Source organism: Anomaloglossus baeobatrachus, chromosome 3 (genome assembly GCF_048569485.1).
Source record: "Anomaloglossus baeobatrachus isolate aAnoBae1 chromosome 3, aAnoBae1.hap1, whole genome shotgun sequence".
Taxonomy (NCBI): Eukaryota; Metazoa; Chordata; class Amphibia; order Anura; family Aromobatidae; genus Anomaloglossus; species Anomaloglossus baeobatrachus.
The window spans coordinates 441,377,488-441,397,276 of record NC_134355.1 but is presented as its reverse complement, the minus strand read 5'-3'; the positions used below and the strand labels follow the sequence as shown (position 1 = coordinate 441,397,276).

At 42.0% G+C, this 19,789-nt stretch overlaps 1 protein-coding gene across 1 annotated transcript in view; it reads right to left on the bottom strand.

The window, feature by feature from the left end:
• The window catches only part of PDCD1 (programmed cell death 1), a 93,239-nt gene that overhangs the window by 6,345 nt on the left and 67,105 nt on the right, over positions 1 to 19,789 (bottom strand). Inside the window, exons 3-4 of the mRNA XM_075338504.1 lie at positions 15,473 to 15,631; positions 2,067 to 2,101 (exon numbers count right to left, since the gene is read on the bottom strand). Coding sequence (XP_075194619.1) covers positions 2,067 to 2,101; positions 15,473 to 15,631 — 194 coding nt within the window. The remainder of the gene's footprint in view (positions 1 to 2,066; positions 2,102 to 15,472; positions 15,632 to 19,789) is intronic.

Sequence of the window (19,789 nt, the reverse complement as noted above, 5' to 3'; positions counted from 1 at the left end):
ATTTGGACGGAGCTCAAAAACGCTACAAGTAGCGTTTTTGAAAGATGTTAAAAAACTGCAAGTCACCGGATCCTCACTATAACGCACGCAAACGCAGGTGAACGCAGGTGGACGCGAGTCCAGTGCAAATGCATTGAAGTGAAAACGCATTTGCACTGGATCCGCTTTTCCGCTAAAATAACGTTATGGACGGATGTTAAATAAACGTAGTGTGAAACCAGCCTAACTTATAGTCTAGCCATTTGTGACAGTCTTTCATATGCAGAAACATTTCTCATAAGTACAGTAGACATTGAACACTTCTCACGTGACATTTTCACGAATAAATATAACTTAATAATTTGCTAATTTGCCCAACATGCAAAGGATAGTAGTAAAATGAGGAGACTGTGTTTTTTGTTGTAACATGTAAATACATAAAAAGTTTTTTAATTTAAGAAGTAATTAAACTTGCATGGTTTTTAAATAAGTTTGTCCAACATGGAAAATTATGAAATTCCCGAAAACAAAATGCATGCAAGATAAGTGGTTTCCAAAATTCTACTTTTCCCCAATCCATTTCCTGCATTTAGCTTCATTGATATCAGGACACATTTATTAGGAATACAGATGCTGGCAATGGAAGGGTCAGCACCTGTGTCCCCTCTGAGTGCTCTGCTTAGGGCCCGCTCACATGAGCGTTTAAATTGGACATGGGCAATTCGATAAATAAAGATATTGCACTCAGATCAATGTTATTTAATAAGGTTGTGCAGATCTGCATTATTTTTCCTCAGTTGTTTTCGGCATGCTGAGATTTGACTCTGAATTGGGTACAGTAGATGAAAAAAATTGAATACCATACAGACCATCAGTATGGCATCTGGAATATATCGATACTTTGCAATTCTGTAAGATAGGAAACTGTAAATGCTCCTGTAAAAGATTAATAGCTGCTAAGTAAAAAAATGGATTGCACACGGACAGCAGACGGATGACAAGTGAGAAAAAATTCTGCCTACTATTCTGAATGAGAATGGGACTGATATTTTATACACTTGTGAGACCCCAGCCTTATCAGAACAATCTCTTTTAACAGCCGTATTCCCAAAATTAATGAGACGCAGGTGCTGAGCTGACCATTTCACTGCCATCATAAGTACTCCAAAAGAATAAATTCTGATCTCACTGCAGCTAAAGGCAGGCAAATAGATAGGGAAAAAGCAAAAGTTTGGAATCCACTTCAATTTTCATAGGAATGAGGACAAATCACCCAATAATGTGATTTGAAAAGTTTCACAAGCTTCCATGTTGTACAAAGTTTTTTATATATATACTGTATATATATATATATATATATATATAGTGTTTACTAAAGGGTACTTTACACGCTGCGATATTGCTAGCGAGCGTACCTGCCCCCGTCGGTTGTGCGTCACTGGCAAATCGCTGCCCGTGGCACAAAACATCGCTAACACCCGTCACACATGCTTACCTGCCCACCTCCTTCCTTCCTCATTGCGGGCGGACGCAGGTACGAGGTTGTTCCTCGTTCCTGCGGTGTCACACATAGCGATGTGTGCTGCCTCGGGAACGACGAACAACCTGCGTCCTGCAACAGCAACGATAATCCAGAATGGAACGACGCATCAACGATAAGGTAAGTAATTTTGATCGTTAACGGTCGTTCGTGCGTTTCACACGCAACGACGTCGCTAACGAGGCCGGATGTGCGTCATGAATTCCATGAACCCAACGATATCTCGTTAGCGATGTTGTTGCGTGTAAAGCGGCCTTTACTCTTTAACTTTGGTTTACTTGGCCAAGCATCCAAGACATTTATGAAATTCCAACTTATCAGATATATCCCTGATTCCTTGATAAATCTGTGCAGCTATTTCAAATTTTTATCAGTTATTAATGAAAACATGCCATTTTCTACAGGCTTTCAGAACAAAATATTATCTGCTCAAAAAAATAAAGGGAACACCAAAATACAAAATCCTTGTTTAAGTGCTCCCTTGATATTTTTTAGCAGTATATACCATATATTTCTAATGAGATGAGATTTTATAAATAGTACTCACCATGTCTTGTTCCTGAGGCTGGGGACTTCTGTCTCCTAAAATGTAAAAAAAAAAAGAAGTTATCAATAGTTAATTTTTTATATACACAATAGCTGCATGCATAATTACACTACTGACAAAAAGGTAAAAAAAAAGTTAGGCATATTTGGCTTTCAGGTGAAGTTTATGTACAATGTAAAAAGTTCACGCTACAGTGATATTTTATTATGAATGTAGGGAACTTGAGTAGAAGCATCCAATGGTGATTTCTTAATCTCAAACAATTTATAGAAATAAAAGCTAATAACAGTGGTGGGTATACCCCCCAAAAATGTAAATGTCTAGATAACTGATGTGGTCTTGACTTGAGCATCCATTTCAACTTGACAACAATGCCTCATGGTGCTCACAAGTCAATATATTGTTTGCTCAGGCATGGTATCTCACTCGGGTCATTGACGTTCTGGGGTACAGAGTTACAAGCCTTTACATGGCGAGTCAACTGATCCCATGGATTTTCTATGGGATTCAGATCTGGAGAGAGTCCAGGCCACTCCATTTGAGACCTCAATATCCAGCAGCCATTTCCTAATGAGGCGACTTTGATGAGCTGGAGCATTGTCATCCATGAAGATGACATTAGGCTTGGGCTGGTCATACAGAGGCACCATGGCTGGATTAATGGTGTTATTAAAGTAGTAAGGGCTTTTCACTCTACCATTCACAAAGTGTAGGGCAGTTCTGTATCGACTAGACACCTGCCCAAACTGTAACACCATCAACAAAAAAGGCTCGTCTGGTGACAACAGTGGCTGATGCATACTGTTCTCCTACCAACATTATTAGCAGCCATTATTTCTGCTCAGCGTGAATCGACTTTCATCAGTGAACAGCATTGAGGCCCACTAGTCTCTCATCCAGCAAGATAATGATGCCTGTTCCTGGTGGTGTGGTCAGCTACCATTGCAGGTCATCTGAGATGCAGATCACAGTGATATATACAGTTTTGAATGGTCTGACGTGAAACTTGTGTGCCTCTCACCTCCCTTAAATGTGCCTGGAGTTATGTGGCATTCATCATCTTGTTTCGAAGGGCATTGTTCACAATGAAGCAGTCTTCAGTGTGGGATGTGGCCGGGACCTCCACTTGTATACCTTTCTGTGATTGTTCCAGTCTTTGTATCTCTGGTGCAACCTGCTGATGACACTATGTGACACTCTAAGCTAAGTGACCTCTTCCTTCTGAAAATATCCTGCTTAAAGCCTCGCAATGGTGAGATATACTGTTGATCAATTGTTAGGTGTCGTCTTGGTCTCATGATATCAAAATTTGAACAGCATGATGAGGAGGACTGTTTAAATACCAATTCTGAACTCTGAAATTTATTTTTGTTTTGGATAAAACACCTGTTGTGAATTTTACCATTAAGCTGTGCAAAAAGCACTGAAACATTGAAGAGTTGAACATGTACATTAAAAGGTTTAGACAAGGGCACATTACATTCACAATCCTTAAATATCACCCAAATGCCAAATATCCCTAACTTTTTCTGAGTAGTATATAATATCATCTTGAAATTAATATGAACAAATTCGGAAATATGTGGAAATATGGTCCTTACTATTAACAATAATAATTACTATTGCAGTAGTGGCTATTACAGATAATCCAACATCTCGATTGGTAAAAAAATAGGGACATTTGCTGTAAGTCCCACTCTGAGGACCACATCAAATAGGCCAGGAATGCCCCTTTCTGATCTGGTCATACCAAGCCTAGCAGAGATTACTTCTGAAACTTTTGAAAAGTAGTGGGACATTTGAGACTTAGCAAATATGGGTGTACTACTTCATTATTTTTGGTTATCTGAAAAAAAAACCCCACTCTGTTTTGTTGATTCCAAAGGAGTTGTCACTTTTTTATTTATAAAATAAATATACAGATATGATATCCTAATGTTTTTTTCTCCATTTACCTCATTACAACCATTCTAGAAACGAGGTACATACTTGAATACAAATTAAATTGTACAAGCAATGCATATCAATAACAAAATTAATGACAACCACTTATGTATGAGTACATAAGATACAAAATACTTTATTTCTTTAAAACATTGAGTATTTCAGCTGTGCAATTCTTTTTTTGACATATGATGTTAGTTTGAGTCAAACTAAACCCTTAGGGTATGTGCGTACGTTGCGTTCATAACAGTGCGGAAAAGAACGCGACCTCTAAACTGTAAACACTGCGTTTGTCAAAAAAATGCATCCAAAACACATTCGTTTTGGATGCATTTTGCATGCTTTTTGGATGGATTTTTTTCAGTGCAGTCCAACGGCAATTGAGCTCTGCTACATGCCCGCTGACAGCAGACAGAGTCACGCGATGAGAATGAACTCGGATGAACTTCACCTGACTTTATTGTCATACCGCGGCTCTGTCTGTGTGTCGCGTCCGAAGGACTCACCGGTGACCACTAATCCCCTAAGTGACTGAAGTGAGCTGCGCGATCAATGCTGCCGTCACTCAGGTTACCGGCAAATAAGGAATAACGTTTGCAACACCATTCTAAGTCTGAACTGGGTGCAAAAACCTAAAAAAACATCACTATGGGGAGATAAGGTATGCACACCAGTGACTATGTAAGGGGAATACATGAAATAGCAGAAACTGCTGTGTGAATACTCACTTGAAAAATCCAATAGCTATATGTAAGAGTGAAAATGTGAAAAAATGGAATCTGCATTACTGCCATGAACATATGAATCAAGAGAAATTTAGCTACTGAATTGATAAATGCAATAGAGCCCCAACACTACGCCAAAGTATTTCTCTACGTTGGGGTCCCTAGCTTGTGTGTGTCCTCTCATGCAGTTAAAAAACTTACCGTGTACGGGAAGCTGAGACCCAGGCTATTTATGCGTATGATATGGATTGGCAATAGGTGTGGTTGGGGAGGGTTCACAAACGAAAAACTACTAACAAATAAGGAATAACGTTTGGAACACCATTCTATGTCTGAAGTGGGTGCAAAAACCTAAAAAAACATCACTATGGGGAGATAAGGTATGCACACCAGTGACTATGTAAGGGGAATACATGAAATAGCAGAAACTGCTGTGTGAATACTGACTTGAAAAATCCAATAGCTATATGTAAGGCTACTTTCACACATCCGGTTTGAGCCGTGCGGCTCAATCCGGCTGTGAAACCTATGCAACGGATGCGGCGAAAACACCGCATCCTTTGCATAAGTTTTTACATGCGATCGGTCCGTTTTTTTCCGGTTGCGGCACGCTACTGAGCATGCGCAGTGGAAAAAAACGCATACGGCGGCCGGATGCGGTTTTTTTTCCGCATCCGGCATCCATAGGCATGCCTTGAAGATGCGCCGCAGTGGCCGGATGCGGCGCGATGCGGTATTTTTTGCCGGAGCAAAAAACGTTGCAGGGAACGTTCTATCCGGCCGCCGCATCGGCTAAATCTGCCGCATGCGGCAAAAACCGGACCGAACGCAAGCCCCTGCGGCACAATACGGCACTAATATAAGTCTATGCAAAAAAAACCCGCAACCGGCGTTACAAAAGCCGGTTGCGGTTTTTCTGCAGAACGCCGTATTGTGCCGCAGAGCAAAATCCGGATGTGTGAAAGTAGCCTAAGAGTGAAAATGTGAAAAAATGGAATCTGCATTACTGCCATGAACATATGAATCAAGAGAAATTTAGCTACTGAATTGATCAATGCAATAGAGCCCCAACACTACGCCAAAGTATTTCTCTACGTTGGGGTCCCTAGCTTGTGTGTGTCCTCTCATGCAGTTAAAAAACTTACCGTGTATGGGAAGCTGAGACCCAGGCTATTTATGCGTATGATATGGATTGGCAATAGGTGTGGTTGGGGAGGGCTCACAAACGAAAAACTACTAACAAATAAGGAATAACGTTTGGAACACCATTCTAAGTCTGAACTGGGTGCAAAAACCTAAAAAAACATCACTATGGGGAGATAAGGTATACACACCAGTGACTATGTAAGGGGAATACATGAAATAGCAGAAACCGCTGTGTGAATACTGACTTGAAAAATCCAATAGCTATATGTAAGAGTGAAAATGTGAAAAAATGGAATCTGCATTACTGCCATGAACATATGAATCAAGAGAAATTTAGCTACTGAATTGATCAATGCAATAGAGCCCCAACACTACGCCAAAGTATTTCTCTACGTTGGGGTCCCTAGCTTGTGTGTGTCCTAGCTAAATTTCTCTTAATTCATATGTTCATGGCAGTAATGCAGATTCCATTTTTTCACATTTTCACTCTTACATATAGCTCACTTCAGTTGCTGCGTGGAGATGACAGAGAGCGGTCTGGCCTGTGACCGCTCCTGTCAGCTTCATGTAGCAGAGCTGTGAGCGTCGTGGGACGTCATGTGGATTACGCCGGACCTGGATGGGTATTTGGGGGTTAATAAAGTGGTGAAAGAGGATGTTTTTTTTCTCTTTTATTCCAAATACAGTAAAGGATTTTTTCGGGTGTATGTGTTTATTTTCTTTAACTTACAGGCTAATCATGAAAGGTATCTCGGGGAGACGCCTGCCATGATTTGATTAACCTAGGACTTAGTCCTTATTACCCCAATTGCCACCACACCAGGGCAATTCGGGATGAGCTGGGTAAAGTCCCGGGACTGTCGCATCTAATAGACGTGGCAATTCCGGGCTGCTGCTGGCTGATATTGTTAGGCTGGGGGGCTCCCTATAATGTGGGGCTCCCCATCCTGAGAATACCAATCTTCAGCCATCTGGCTTTACCCTGGCTGGTATCAAAATTGGGGGGGACCGCACATCGTTTTTTTTAAATTATTCATTTATTTATTTTACTGCACGATATAGACTCGCCCACTGGTGGCTGTGATTGGTTGCAGTGAGACAGCTGTCACTCAGCGTGGGGGCGTGTCTGACTGCAACGAATCATAGGCTCCGGTGGGCTGGGAAAGCAGAGAATACGAGATTGAATAATGAGCGGCCGGCATTTTCAAAAGAGGAAAAGCTGCCAGAGCTTTCTGACAGCTGTGCAGCGCCGGGCTGGTGATCGGAGATCAGTGAGTATGAGAGAGGGGAGAGACCGACCGACGGACAGAGAGAGGGACAGACAGAGAGAGAGACAGACAGAGTGACCAACTGACAGAGAAAGAGACCGACCGACAGACAGAGGGAGATTGACCGACAACCACAGACAGAGATCGACCGACATTGACAGAGAGAGACTGGAAAGACCTGCGTTTTGCTTGTTAAAAAAGCATGTGGAACGCAACAAAAATGCAGTCCAAGTGCATTTTGGTTGCGTTTTGACCCACATCATTACTTTACGGGGTGGAGAACGCAGCCAAAACGCACAAAAGAAGTGACATGCTGCTTTTTTTTCCGCAGCATCCAGCTTTTTTTTTTGGCATCCAAAAGGCTGCATTTAAAAATGCAGCGTGCGCATTGAATTTTCGGACTTCTCATAGACTTTGCTGGGGAAAGCAGAACGCATGCAGTTTGGCACTGAAACGCTGCAGTTCAAAATGCAGCGTTAATGCTGGAAAAAACGCAACGTGTGCACATAGCCTTAAGTTAGCATGATTAGCACCCAGGGGTAGACAGGGCTGAGGGACAAATGCCCCTAGCAGCAATTTCGGCCACCCGGCCATCTGCTGTTTTCCAGGACAGCTGCCGGCACTTTATTTTAAAAGCCATCTTAGAATTGAAGGCACGCCCACACTGTACACTCTGTGGGCATGTTTTCTGAGCTCATGTCCCCAGCACGACGGCCGGAAGAGGAACTTGGGAGATGAGGTCAGCAAAGTGCCAGTGCAGAAGGTCTCTGACAGGGCTGGATCCTGCATTTTGTGTCAGCATATTTTCTATCTGAGGCAGGTGTGATAATTTATTGCACCAGTGTGAAGCACAGACCAGGTTGTGCTGTTAGTGGGTGTCATGAGCTTCAGCATCACCTAATCTGCAGGAAAGTTTAAGCTGCAGAAATAACTCATAGGGCTCCTCAGAGCGACATCCTGCACTAACTGATCTTGAGTCTGGCTCCAGGACATCATATATTATATATAGTGCCATGCATTATAATGTGTGAAGTCCAGATGTAGATGTGATCAGTCCAGTGCATATAATTGTATATACAGCGGGTGATATAAGTATTGAGCACGTTACCAATTTTCAAAGTAAATACATGTCTATAGGTGCTATTGACATTAATTTCTCACCAAATTTATTTAATACTTCATACAAAAGCCTTCAAGATGCCTACTGGAATGAAGAAATTTGTCGCATATATTGCTCAGGTGTGATTTTGGACAATTCTTCCACACAAACACTTTTCAAATCCTAAAGGTTCAGTGGGCTCCTTCTATGAACTCTCCTTTCCATACATTTTTTACTGGATTCAGGTCAAGTGATGGGTTCAGCCTATCTAGCAGCTTCTTTTTCTTTCTCTGTAACCAACTGACAGTTTCCTTGGCTGTGTGTTTGGGATCAATGCCTTGCTGGAATACCCACCCTCATTTCAACTTTAACATCCTAGTAGATGGCAGCAGATTTTTATCAAGAATGTGTTGGCACATTTGTCCATTCATGCTTACTTCACACACATAAAGTTTGCCAGTGCCGTATGCTGAAAAGCAACCCCACACCATGATGTTACCACTTCTAAACTTGACTATTGATATGGTATTTTTGGGGTGATATGCAGTGCCTTTTGGTCTCCAAACAAGGTGTGTATTATAGCATCCAAAGTTTGAAATTTTGGTCTCATCTAACCAAATGATATTCTCGCAGTATTTCACAGGCTTGTCTAAATGTTGTTGAGCAAACTTTTAATGTGCTTGAACATACTTTTTGTTCAGCAATGGAGTCTTGCATTTTCAGCATGCATACATGCCATGGAAGTTGAGTGCGTTACTTATTGGTTTTTTTTTAAACAACTGTATCTGCTGATTTCAGGGTTTTCTGTAGATTTCTCCAGGTAATCATTGAGTCTTGGACAAATCTTCTGATAAGTATTTTTTCTTCTGTCTCTGAAATCTCGGAGAGCACCAGGCTGTGGCCAGTTTATAGTGCAATTATGTTCCTTCCACTTCTGGATCATTGAAAGCTCTATGAATGGATTATGGACCCAACAATGCTCACTGGAACCTTCAGTAATTCAGAAATTCTTCTGTAACCAATGCCATCAGTAAGTTTTTTAAGCATAAGACTGGGAAGGTCTTGAGACAGCTCACTGGTTTTACCTATCATGAGATGTTTCTTGTGTGACACTTTGGTGATAATACACCTTTTTGAAGTCAATCATTTAAACTAGCTGGTATTATTTTTTTATTTTTCACTAATCGGCAAGATCGCCTTCTAATTACTGATAGATTTTAGCTGGTGTCATGACTTTCCATGACTTTTTCCACCTTTCATTCAATACTTTTTGTCTGTGTTATTTCTCATTATTACACATCAATAAATTTATGAACATCTACTGTATGGTTTGACTTATTTACCTGTGTGGATTATGGGTTGTTACCGACATCTACTGCGAAATTTGAGTCAATAGCACTTTTAGAAATGTATTTACTTAGAAAATGACTTGTTCAATACTTATTTCACCCAGTGTATGTGCACATAAATATAGCACATCCAGTATATAGATGAGTATATGACTGATATATCTATCACATACTGTGATACAGATATCAGATATTACAATATACATTTTTATATATTATCTCATGTTTGTTGTCACAGTATATCATATAATACTTTGTGTACTGTAATACTTAAATAGTTTTAGATCTGCATCTTGAAAAACTATACATTACTTGCTGTAGACATAATGCCTCAATCATAACTTATGCAAGAAAAAGAGAACCAAGATTCCCTGAAGCTAGATAAAATAACAATTTTATTATATTGAATAAGGAAAAAGAGCTTTTCATATTCAAAAGTGAGATCCTATTAACTGGCAGTATTGTCACACTAAAGCCTGCTTTACACGTTGCAATTTCGCATGCGATAGCGTATGCGATTTGCAACGCCCCCATCGAATGTGTGGCACGTTCAATTTGTTGAACTTGCCGCACAAACGATTAACCCCCGTCACACGTACTTAGCCGTCCATACGACCTCGATGTGGGCGGCGAACGCCCACTTCCTGGAGTGGGAGGGACGTTCGGCGTCACATCGACGTCACGCGGCAGCTGGCCAATAGAAGCAGAGGGGCAGAGCTGAGCGGGACGTAAACATCCCGCCCACCTCCTTCCTTCCGCATTGTGGGCCGGGAGCCGCAGGACGCTGGTAAGATCTGTTCATCGTTCCCGGGGTGTCACACACTGCAATGTGTGCTACCCCGGGTACGATGAACAATCTGACGTGCAATTCTAGAGACAGGTACGATGTGTATGCGATGAACGTTTTAACGTTCAATCGCAATCGCACGTACCTGTCACACACTGCAATGTACCTTACGATGCCGGATGTGCGTCACTTACGACGTGACCCCGCCGACACATTGTAAGATACATTGCAGCGTGTAAAGCGGGCTTAAGGCCCTGTGTGCACTTGCCATTTTTTGCCGCGGATTTCCTGCGGTTTTGCTGTATGTTTCGCTGCATATTATGTTCATAACATCTCCGCAGTGATTCACCAGCAAAACCTATGGGAAAAAAAATGCTGTGCGCACTATGCGGATTTTGACAGCTGTATGTTTTGCTGTGGGATTCCCGCAGCAAAAACAATTGCATGTCACTTCTTTTCTGCAGGTAGCTGCGGCATTTCACTCCATTGACTGCCATGTAATCGTGAAATCCCGCAGGGAATAACGCAGGCAGCAAATTCTGTGCGGTTCATTGCGTTTTCCTGCGTTATTCCCTGCGGTATTTCGTGGTTTCGGGACATAATGTTCATCGCTGCCCTGCGGTTTGCAGGGAAGTGATGTCATTATGACAGGAAGAGGAAGCGGAGCAGAGTAAACACACACACACATCACACTCACACACAGACACAGACAAATAGAATACACATACAAATCAAACGTGCATATAGAAAAAAAAACACGTGGGCTCCGCTGTATATTTACCTTCCAGCCAGGTAAGCACACAGCGGCGGCCCGGTATTCTCAGGCTGGGGAGGTCGAGGGGCAGGGTTGATGTCCCCCCCCTCCCGCAGCCGAGAATATCAGCCCGCAGCTGTCCCGGGACTGTCGCATCTATTATGCGGCAGTACCGGAGTGTCCCCGGCTCTTCCTGTTGCCATGATGCGGTGGCCATCAGGGTAATATAACGAGTTAATGGCAGCGCGTCGCCGCCACTAAGTCCAGGCTTGATCATGGCAGCGTCTATGAGACAGCTTACATGATCAACCCGTAAGTAAAGTGATAAAAACACACACACCGAAAAATCCTTTATTTTAAATAAAACACACAAAGCCTCCTCTTTCACCCCTTTATTAACCCCTGCCAAACACACAGCTCCGGCATAATCCACATCCTGCGATGCTTGCATCCAGCCGCGACTGACACACAGCGCTGAATGAATGCAGTCTCGCAACGAGACTGCAGAGGTAATTACAGAGCATTTCCCACGGCCGGTGATGTGAACAACACATTACCGCTCGGGAGAAATGCAGCGTGTGCTCACAGGGACTCTATCTATCTATCTATCTATCCCTCCCTCTATCTATTCTTCTATCTGTCTATTTATCTATCTACTATCTATCTCAGAAGGAAATTACTTTTTTTTTCAATGTGTTTTATTGCATTGAATGCATTAAAACGATTTTGTGACGCACATCGGCCGCTGTAGCGATGCCGTTGCGTGTGACACCTATGAGCGATTTTGCATCGTCGCAAAAACGTGCAAAATCGCTCATCGGTGACATGGGGGTCCATTCCCAAATATCGTTACTGCAGCAGTAACGAAGTTGTTCCTCGTTCCTGCGGCAGCACACATCGCTCCGTGTGACACCGCAGGAACGAGGAACCTCTCCTTACCTGCCTCCCGGGCACAATGCGGAAGGAAGGAGGTGGGCGGGATGTTCGTCCTGCTCATCTCCGCCCCTCCGCTTCTATTTGGCGGCGGTTCAGTGATGCTGCTGTGACGTTGCTGTGACGCTGAACGAACCGCCCCCTTAGAAAGGAGGCGGTTCGCCGGTCACAGCGACGTCGCAGGGAAGGTAAATCCGTGTGACGGGTCCGGGCGATGTTGTGTGACACGGGCAGCGATTTGCCCGTGTCGCACAACCGATGGGGGCGGGTACACACGATGGCGATGTCGGTACCGATATCGCAGTGTATAAATTGGCCTTAAGGCTATGTGCGCACGTAGCGTTCTGTCCCTGCATAAATTTCTGCAGCAATTTGAACAGCACACGTGCGCTTCAAATCGCTGCAGAAAGAGTCCTAATGGAAAAAAAAAGCCGATTTCATGCGCTCTGAGTGCAGCCCCTCCCATGGACAGAGCGGGGGATGCATGCAGAGCGCACGAAAGAAGTGACATATCACTTCTTAGAACGCACGCTTCGGGCAGCAGCCGAAGCGCTGCGCTCTAATACGCCATGTGCGGACGTCTCTTCATAGATTATGCTGGGGATGCTGGACGCATGCAGTTACGCTGCGGTGCAGATCGCAGCGTAACTGCATGCAAATACGCAACGTGCGCACATAGCCTTAGTATACTGTATGCAATATACTATGTCCTTAGATATCAGATGTTGAGCTCACTGATTAGCTATACACTGGACATCAATGCCGCAGTCAACACCAAATACCGGGACCAACAGTGGAGACTCAGTGCTGGACCAGGGAATGGAAAGTAAAGAGCATTTTTTTTTTAACAAATTACAGCCAGAAATTAAGATTTTCTGAAAGTGGACAACCTAGAAGAAAAAAAGACTAATTTACATATGAAAAAGGACATTATAAAGACCTTTTGTTAATATCTTTAAGTGTCAGGCTGTATTAAGGGCTCATTAGGTGGGCTATTTAGTAATAGATACAAGTGCATCTCAATAAATTAGAATATCATCAAAAAGTTAATTTATTTCAGTAATTCAATACAAAAATAGAAACTCATATTATATAGAGTCAGTATAGAGTGATCTATTTCATGTGTTTATTTCTGTTAATGTTGATGATTACAGCCAATTAAACCCCAAAAGTTATCTCAGAAAATTAGAATAATTAACACAAAACACCTGCAAAGGCTTCCTAAGCTTTTAAAATGGTCCCTTAGTCTGGTTCAGTAGGCTACACAATGGGGAAGACTGCTGACTTGACAGATGTCCAGAAGTCAGTCATTGAAACACTCCACAAGGAGAGTAAGCCACAAAAGGTCATTGCTAAAGAAGCTGGCTGTTCACAGAGTGCTGTATCCGAGCATATTAATGGAAAGTTGAGTGAAGGAAAAAGTGTGATAGAAAAAGGTGCACAAGCAACTAGTATAACCGCAGCATTGATAGGATTGTTAAGAATGGCCATTCAATAATTTGGGGGAAATTCACAAGGAGTGAACTGCTGCTGGCATCAGTTCTTAAAGAGCCACCACAAATAGACATATTCAGGACATGGGCTACAATTGTCGCATTCCATGTGTCAAGCCACTCATGACCAATAGACGATGCCAGAAGTGTCTCACCTGGGCCAAGGAGAAAATTTGCATTTTATTTGGAAATCAAGAAAATAATAAAAGTAGTTCAGCTCACCCTTCCTAAAGTCCAGATCAGGATCGGTGTTGGTTCACGGAGCTGCCCTGGCCTCAGGCAGAACACAGACAAGCAATCCTTGAATAAGGCTCTACTAGCTGAAACATGTCGGATTTCTCTTAATGTGTCCCCCCTCACTGTTTTCATGATCGAATGATGGATCTTTTTTAATAGAACTTCAATAAATATTTTTAACCTTCTTTGAAGTGCTGGTGTTCATACTCTATTTTATTTGGAAATCAAGGTACCAGACTCTGGAGGAAGAGTTGAGAGGCCATAATCCAAGCTGCTTGAGGTCTAGTGTGACGTTTCCACAATCAGTGATGGTTTGGGGAGCCATGTCATCTACTGGTGTATGTCTACTGTGTTTTATCAAGACCAAAGTCAGAACAGCCGTCTACCTGGAAATTTTAGAGCACTCCATGCTTCCCTCTGCCGACAAGCTTTTTGGAGATGGAAATTTCATTTTCCTGCAGGACTTGATTGACCAGCAAACTCACCTGACCTAAACTTCATAGAGAATCTATGGGGTATTGTCAGGAGGAAGATGAGTGACACCAGAGCGAACAATGAATATGAGCTGAAGGCTGCTACCAAAGCAGCCTGGGCTTCCATAACACCTCAGCAGTGCCACAGGCTGATCACCTCCATGCCACGCCGCATTGATGCATTAATGCATGCAAAAGGACCCCGACCAAGTATTGAGTGCATTTACTGTACAGACTTTTCAGTAGGTCAGCATTTCTGAGTTTAAAGTCGTTTTTTTCAGTTGTCTTATATAATATTCTAATTTTCTGAGATAATGTCTTTTGGGTTTTCATTGGCTGTACACCATAATCATCAACACTAACAGAAATAAACACTTGAAATAGATCACTCTATTTGTAATGACTCTATATAATATATGCGTTTTCCTTTTTGTAATGAATTACTGAAATAAATGAACTTTTTGATGATATTCTAATTTATTGAGATCCACTTGTATATAAATGCTGGCGGGTGAAAGGGCATGGGGGACCTGTCAGGTTCCTTTTAAGCCTCCAAATACATATTACATAGCAACAATGCTGATGACATGTACGTTCAGGGCCTGGAACCAGATTAGATCAGTAGGACTAGGCTGATGGGCACGCCTGGTCAAATGTTCCTCAACCAGCAGCCATTTTGTGGATAGCAGCACCCTTTATACAACTTCCCTCATAGACTGTACACATCCAGAAGAAGAACCTGTATACATTAGTAAGTTTCACAGTCATGTCCCAACACCAGTTATTTAAATAATGAGAAAGTGAACAACACTTTTAATAAGAAAATTTTGGATGTCTGGAGCCACCACTAGTAGAAGCCTAAGGGAATTCGGCTGCACGATCCGGATCCGTTTTTTTTGTTTTTTTCTCTCTCTCTCTCTCACTCACTCACACTCTCTCTCTCTCTCTCACTCTCTCTTCTTTCTCTCTCTCACTCTCTTCTCTCTCTCTCTCACTCTCTCTCACTCTCTCTCTCTCTCTCTCGCTCTCACACTCTCTCTCACTCTCTCTCACTCTCTCTTCCGGACTTCTTTGCCAACCCGCGACGGATCCACCGGATCCGGATTATTGGAAGTCCGCTCAACTCTGTTTACAAGCCAACAATACTGATGTGATATTTTATTAAATTGCTCTAAAATATGTATACCGTAATACTTACGTTTCTTGTACCAAATAAAAATTATAGTGGAGCCAATTGCTAGAAGCAGGAGAAGTGTCAGAACGACGGAAGTAGAAATAATGGAGATTTTTAGTGATCCTGACTTATTTTCAGTTACATTTTGATGACTCGTTTTATCAGTCACTGCACTTGGGAAACCTGATGGAAAACGCATACAAATATATTATTATTTTACAGGAAACAATTCAGTTAAAAATTAGTCATAAGTCAATTATCAGAATCCATTGAAAAAATTGTCTTAGACATTGGGGGCATATATCTTTATCCAAAGCTCATACCACTGGTCCATGAGAGTCAACGGCTGACCATGTGGCCTCTGGAAAATGCTGAGCAGAGTCGATGGCCAGTAAAGTGACGTAGGTGCACAGCAGTCATACCACTGCTGAATATATTTTATGATGGTTCTTGCAGAGATGCCTTTATTTTCTTTTTAACATATTTTTCTACCAGCGATAGTTTTAAATTAAGAGGTAAGTTATTATTGTTGTCTTGTTAAGTGCACAGACCCGCAGTGATGATCAGAATACCATCAGAATACAGAACAGATACTTTACATATAGCCTCCCATTAGAGTAGAAAGGTCTTATGCCCCCAGGTTTGTTCGGGTGCTCCCGTACTAGGAGAGCACAAGCTATGATGTAGCCCTGTTTGCGGCCATTATAAATGCCAATGGGTGGAGGTTAGTTTTCACACATGTTAAAGAGCTGGGATGCTAGAAGTGCTGCAGCTGACCATGTGACTGCTAGGACTGAAGAATGATGCACAGTGCCAAGATGTTAACCATAGTAAATGAATATAAGAGAAAGAGAGACCCTACATTATGCACAAAATTATTCGGCAATTTATATTTTTGATGATGAATTTTATTACTGAACAACTACAGTGCTGCTGGTCAATCCAAACGGTTAATACATTTGAAATTTTAAATGTTTTAAAAAAGTAAGGTTTTGTCATTCTTAGGATCAAATTTATGTGGTCATAATTATTATGCAACTAAATGAAAAAAATCCCATCTCAATTTTTTCTTTTAATCTGCTAAAGTGAGAATAATAACCAGACAACTTTTAGGGCAGCACCGCTATAGCAGACTTGACCGATGGAGTATGATACAGCAGCGGATACATCAAGTACTGGAGCACAGAATGGTAATAACAATGTGGAACACAGCACTAAACGGCAGCAGCAGCACTAGAGACCTGAGGACTAGCAACATATAGACCACGTTGCCCAGGCACCATGCACAAGGGGAAGGTGCCTTAAATGCCTGATGACTCTCAGCCTCAGTAGAAGCACTTCCAAGTTAGGGTGTGTACTGGCTCTGTAAGACAAGGTGAAAACATGTGCCCTAAGACCACTCCCAGAAGGCCTGTGCAGCATGAACAAGCCTGGGAGGCTGCAGCAGGGACTGGAGACAGAGCAGCCAGCGCTAAGCAGTCAGGAAGGTGAGCGACCCAGCGTCCCCGCTGGAGAAGGGAAGCAGGAGAGTGCAGGAAAATCGTTAAGGGTGTTACACAGGGGCAGCTCATTTACATATTAAACGTGGATTTCTCTGGAATAGGTTATTTGATTGCAGATATCAAGGTATCATCTTAGGCGGGCTTTACACGTTGCGACATCGCTAGCGATTGCTAGCGATGTTGAGTGTGATAGCACCCGCCCCCGTAGTACATGCAATATCTGGTGCTTGCTGCCGTAGCAAACATCATCGCTACGGCAGCTTCACACGCACATACCTGGTCGGCAACGTCGCTGTGACCGCCGAACAATCCCTCCTTCAAGGGGGAGGTGCGTTCGGCGTCACAGTGACGTCACCGCGACGTCACTAAGTGGCCGGCCAATAGAAGCAGAGGGGCGGAGATGAGCGGGACATAACATCCTGCCCACCCACTTCCTTCCGCATTGCTAGTGGATGCAGGTAAGGAGATGTTTGTCGTTCCTGCGGTTTCACACACAGCGATGTGTGGTGCTGCAGGAACAACAAACAATATCGTACCTGTGGCAGCAACGACATTATGTAAATGAACGACGTGACACAGATCAGCGATTTTTTTACGCTTTTGCGCTCGTTCATCGTCGCACCTAGGATTTACACGTTGCAATGTCGCTACTGGCGCCGGATCTATTGGCTATTGACGTGACTCCGACGATATATCGGTAGAGATGTCACAACGTGTAAAGCCCGCCTTAGACACCTTTCTTGGATGCTTGTATAGATAGCTTAGTAGGGTTGATCCTCCTGAGAGATTCCCTTTTAAGAAGATTCAACAAGTTCTCAATAGGGTTAAGATCAGGTGAGGAAGGGGGTCATGTCATTATTCTTTCATCCTGCCTTTAATGGCAGACAAGCTAGGAATACTTTATTGCATGCAATGGAGCATTGTCCTGCATAAAAATCATGGTTTTTTTGAAAGATGTAGACTTTATTCTGTACCACTGCAGAGATTCAGACCCTGGCCAATAAGACATTGATGACCTATCCTAAGAACCGGCCATCAGTGTGAAAGTAGTGGTCAACCTCTTTAAGTCCCATTAAATGTACACTGCAAAAGATACTGCACAAGTTTTACTCAGCATGCCATACATTGTCTAGAAAAATATCTATAGTAGAATGCTTAAAGGGAATCTCAAACTAAGATCAACCACATATATGGGCCTTTAGTTAATTTAAATATAAATAGATCAACATTTTTATATCTTCTATCTGTTGCTAAATTCCAGAGTAATCAGCGTATTAACTCCTATGCAAATGAGGCATGACCAAGCACTTAAAGGGGTTTTCCAACAAAGTTCATTTTAAGCAATAGATCTTGGAATAAAAATAATTTTGAATGGGTAAAAAAATGTTCCTGTGCTGAGATAATCTTATATAATCTTATCATATAATGATATTCTTATATATGTGTCCCTGCTATGCACTGTGTAATGGCCGTGTCTGACCGTACAGGAACATGGTTTGATCATACCACAGCTCCTGGGCAGGGAAGAGAGTAAAAAAAGTATAAAGATATTACAACACAGGATCGCAAATTATTCCTTCTTTGAGGTAAAACATTTATTAAAAACAGGCAGGGAAATGCTTTGCGTCACAAAAAGAATCATCTATGATCCTGTGCTGTCCTATCTGTATACCCCCTTTTTTGTCCTCCCTGGCCCAGGACTTGTGGTATGATCAGACCATGTTCCTGTACGGTCAGACACGGGCATTACACAGTACATAGTGAGGACACATATATAAGATTATTCCATTACAGGAACATTTTTTTTTAAACTCATCCAATTGTGGAAATTATTATTATTATTATTATTATTATTATTGCAAGATCTATTATAAAAATAAACTTTAAAATTAAATTTGTTTGTGGGAAAACCCCCTTTAACAAGTCTCTGTCTCCCAAGGTTGTTTCCCCACCCAGCACAAGCCTCTTTAGACTGATTGATAGCTCGCTGTGTGATTTTGTTGCCTGGCTCCTTGTGTCACACAGGCAGTGAATTATTATCAATCATGCTAAAGAGGTGGATGCTGAGCAAGGAAATAAACTAGGGAATGCAGGGAGGAAGTAGTCCCTTAAAGGAAACCTGTCACCAGTTTTTTGCCATATAAGCTGTGGCCACCACCATTGGGCTCTTATATACAGCATTCTAACATGCTGTATATACAGTGCTGGCCAAAAGTATTGGCACCCCTGGAATTCTGTCAGATAACTCAGTTTCTTCTTGAAAATGATTGCAATCACAAATTATTTGGTATTATTATCTTCATTTAATTTACTTGCAATGAAAAAACACAAAAGAGAAAGAAACAAAAATCAAATCATTGATCATTTCACACAAAACTCCAAAAATGGGCCAGACAAAAGTATTGGCACCCTTAACCTAATACTTGGTTGCACAACTTTTAGCCAAAATAACTGCGAACAACCGCTTCCGGTAATCATCAATAAGTTTCTTACAATGCTCTGCTGGAATTTTAGACCATTCTTCTTTGGCAAACTGCTCCAGGTCCCTGATAATTGAAGGGTGCCTTCTCCAAACTGCCATTTTGAGATCTCTCCACAGGTGTTCTATGGGATTCAGGTCTGGACTCATTGCTGGCCACTTTAGTAGTCTATTAATTCAGAAAGAATGTATAAATTATAGGTAATAGATTTCAAGGTTGTGGCAGAAACTGCCTACTTGTTATTTTAAAATTATTATACTTTATTGATATGCATTAAAAACCAAACAAAAACAAACATCTGTGGACTAAAATTTCTTGAATACCGTGGAGGTTACTATGAACCTGATTCAAAAAACTTT